The sequence below is a fragment of the Sinocyclocheilus rhinocerous genome, unplaced genomic scaffold (genome assembly GCF_001515625.1).
Source record: "Sinocyclocheilus rhinocerous isolate Xijiao unplaced genomic scaffold, SAMN03320098_v1.1 scaffold1715, whole genome shotgun sequence".
Classification (NCBI taxonomy): Eukaryota; Metazoa; Chordata; class Actinopteri; order Cypriniformes; family Cyprinidae; genus Sinocyclocheilus; species Sinocyclocheilus rhinocerous.
The window spans coordinates 36,394-39,124 of NW_015655588.1; the positions used below are offsets into that span (position 1 = coordinate 36,394).

A 2,731-nucleotide genomic window follows, 5' to 3' on the forward strand; every position below is an offset into this window, starting at 1 on the left:
TTGAATTAATCATTAATTTAACCAACGTTTAAATCATTGCCTGCTTCAAAATGAATGCTGTTAACGAAATCATTGTTGAAACATTTGCAGTTAGCCTACTGTACAAATAAAAACACTATAACAAAATTACATAAACAGTGAATAAATGTACAAGGCGAATTAAGGTATGTGCATAAAAAGCATAGATCTTCATTCAGATTTCGTGAGCACTTTGTCATTTTTGAAATGCATATGCTGAAGATTTTGTCCATCTGATGTTCATCATTTTCCTCTGATGTTTGCTACGGTAACGTATATGAACGTAACTTTTTAATAAGCAGGGGAAATTCCCGACATTAAACAAATAACAGTTTATATGCATAGGACGTTTGTGTTGTAAGAATGTACAGGGATACTTCAGATATAAAAACGCTGACTTGTTAGGTGATGTTTTCTCATTAAAATCGCACAATTTCCTATTAATTCAATAGAATGTAAGGGAATACTAGGGAATACCAAAATGGTGGGACGGTGGCTTCACTTTTATAATGTCATGAGCAATCCAGTTCTCTATTATACATCAGTGCCCATACCCCTTAATCCACCATTAAACCAAACCTGTCTGTAACCTTACCCTTATCCCACCTCAATAGCAGCTTTACAATCCAACATGAACACAATATGTACACTGCACCATTTTTTTAACATAAGTAGCCTACACAGTAATTAAAATCACCTTATATAAAGTGGGAACAAAGTATCTGCTGTTATGTTTTGAGGTTCAATAAAAAAAAAAAACTCATAAAAGTTTTATAGAAGCAGTGGAAAATATATATTTTTTTCTTTTGATAATTTTCAATAGTAAAGTTCATTCTAACCTCTGCTATAGTGATGGCCAGCATAAGCCATGGTGGTGGACAGTAGGTGTAACTGTCAAAGTACCACTTGCGGTCCACCTCTCTTGGCAAAGTCTCATAGGCAACATGACGCACAAGTCTCCGAGACAGACCCAAGCCCACTTCCTCTCTTAGCGCGGAATTCCTGAGCTGCCGACTCCCCTGCAGGATCGCTCGACGGAAACTGTTTGAGCGCTTGTTGCTCATCTGAGGAAAAAAAAAAAACATGACACAAATTAAACAGTCATGTTTATCAGTACTTTCATGTAAATATGCAGATGATCATGTATCAGTAACCAAGTCAATCAGTATTGGTAGTCCCTCATTCCTGTAAGTTTTTATATACAGGCTCTCAGAAACTTTTATATATATCTGTGAGGGCATTTACTGTAATCCTTAATCTTTACGGATGTTTTTTTTTTTTTCATTCAGAATCTGTGACACCTGTTTTTATTTTTATTTTTGGAAATATCCCTGATGTTATTGGTCTATGAGCTGTCTTTCTGTCTTTGACAGTGCAACCTATCCCACATCCCACCTAACCTACCCCCCAACCCTGCCACAGACAGAATGCCACTGTTGTCACTTAGCAACCGATTAAAGATTCCACACTCATCACCAAGTCTCAGAGCAGCTGTGTAACAAACAGTGTGTAAGTTATTGCATGTGTGTGTGTTTGTGTGTATGAGACAATGCTGTTCAAACAAGCTTTTCATTGCTGAGGCAAAAAGCCCTCCTCAAAAACCTGGAATGTTCTTTTATCCCATGCCAGGCTCCTGATCAGGAATACAGGTCATGCATTATGTAAGTTGTTGAAGAGGCCCTGAGAAGGATGAAGACATTTAGTTGGAAAGCCCCTAAAGATGTTGCCTTTCCATCACATTGGGATCAAATGAAATAGTTTAAAACATGACAAACTGACTTACAAAGCTTACAGTTTCACGTGATTCACATGGTAAAGCTATAAAAACACTTTACTCTTTTAAATACAGGAAAGAAGACAACTTTGTGAAAAACTAAAGCCAGAAAATAATGACCACAGACTCCTGCCTGGATAACAGCTCATCTCAAATGAGAATCTGTCGATGAAAATGCGCACACAGTACCTTACACCAGTACCTGATTGTTTGATATAGATATACACATGTACACACAAAACGTACACACACTGGCCAGTTTATAGTTCAAAAATTAAGGATTATGTTTATTTAATTAATACTTTCATTTAGCTAGGATTCATTACACTGATCAATGCTGACAGTTGTTTTTTTATTTTTTATTTCTATTCATTAAAGAATAATCCGAAAAAAACGCATCATGGTTTCCTAAAAAAATGTAAGCAGCACAATCTTTTTCAGGTGTGATTATAAGAAATGTTACTTGAGCACCAAATATTATAATATTAGAATGATAATATTAGAATGATTTCTAAAGGATCATGTGACACTGAAGACTGGAGAAATGGCTGCTTAATTTTTTTTAGGAAACCATGATGCATTTTTTTCTGATTATTCTTTAATGAATAGAAAAAAAACAAAAAAAACAACTGTCAGCATTGATCAGTGTAATGAATCCTAGCTAAATGAAAGTATTAATTAAATAAACATAATCCTTAATTTAATGGTAAATGGTAAAAAAGGAGCGGCCGGCGGGCTTGCGGCAACCACATGTGACGACCCTGGGCTGGACTCCGCTTTGTCCACGGTAAAAGCCGATCCGGTGATCCACAGCGCGAAGTTGATATATTTCCTCAGCGACCAGCACGGATCAGCTCCAGGCATGACGAAGCGGATATCGTCCTCTTTTGGAAGACCAAACAGAGTAGTTTCGCTTTCACAACGAAACACACAGCGTCT

General features: G+C 36.7%; 1 protein-coding gene across 2 annotated transcripts in view; it reads right to left on the reverse strand.

The window, feature by feature from the left end:
- The window catches only part of LOC107718708 (rhomboid-related protein 3-like), a 35,447-nt gene that overhangs the window by 24,270 nt on the left and 8,446 nt on the right, over positions 1-2,731 (reverse strand). For both annotated transcript variants that reach the window (XM_016525906.1, XM_016525905.1), the window contains exon 3: positions 858-1,082. In XM_016525906.1, coding sequence (XP_016381392.1) covers positions 858-1,082 — 225 coding nt within the window. The remainder of the gene's footprint in view (positions 1-857; positions 1,083-2,731) is intronic.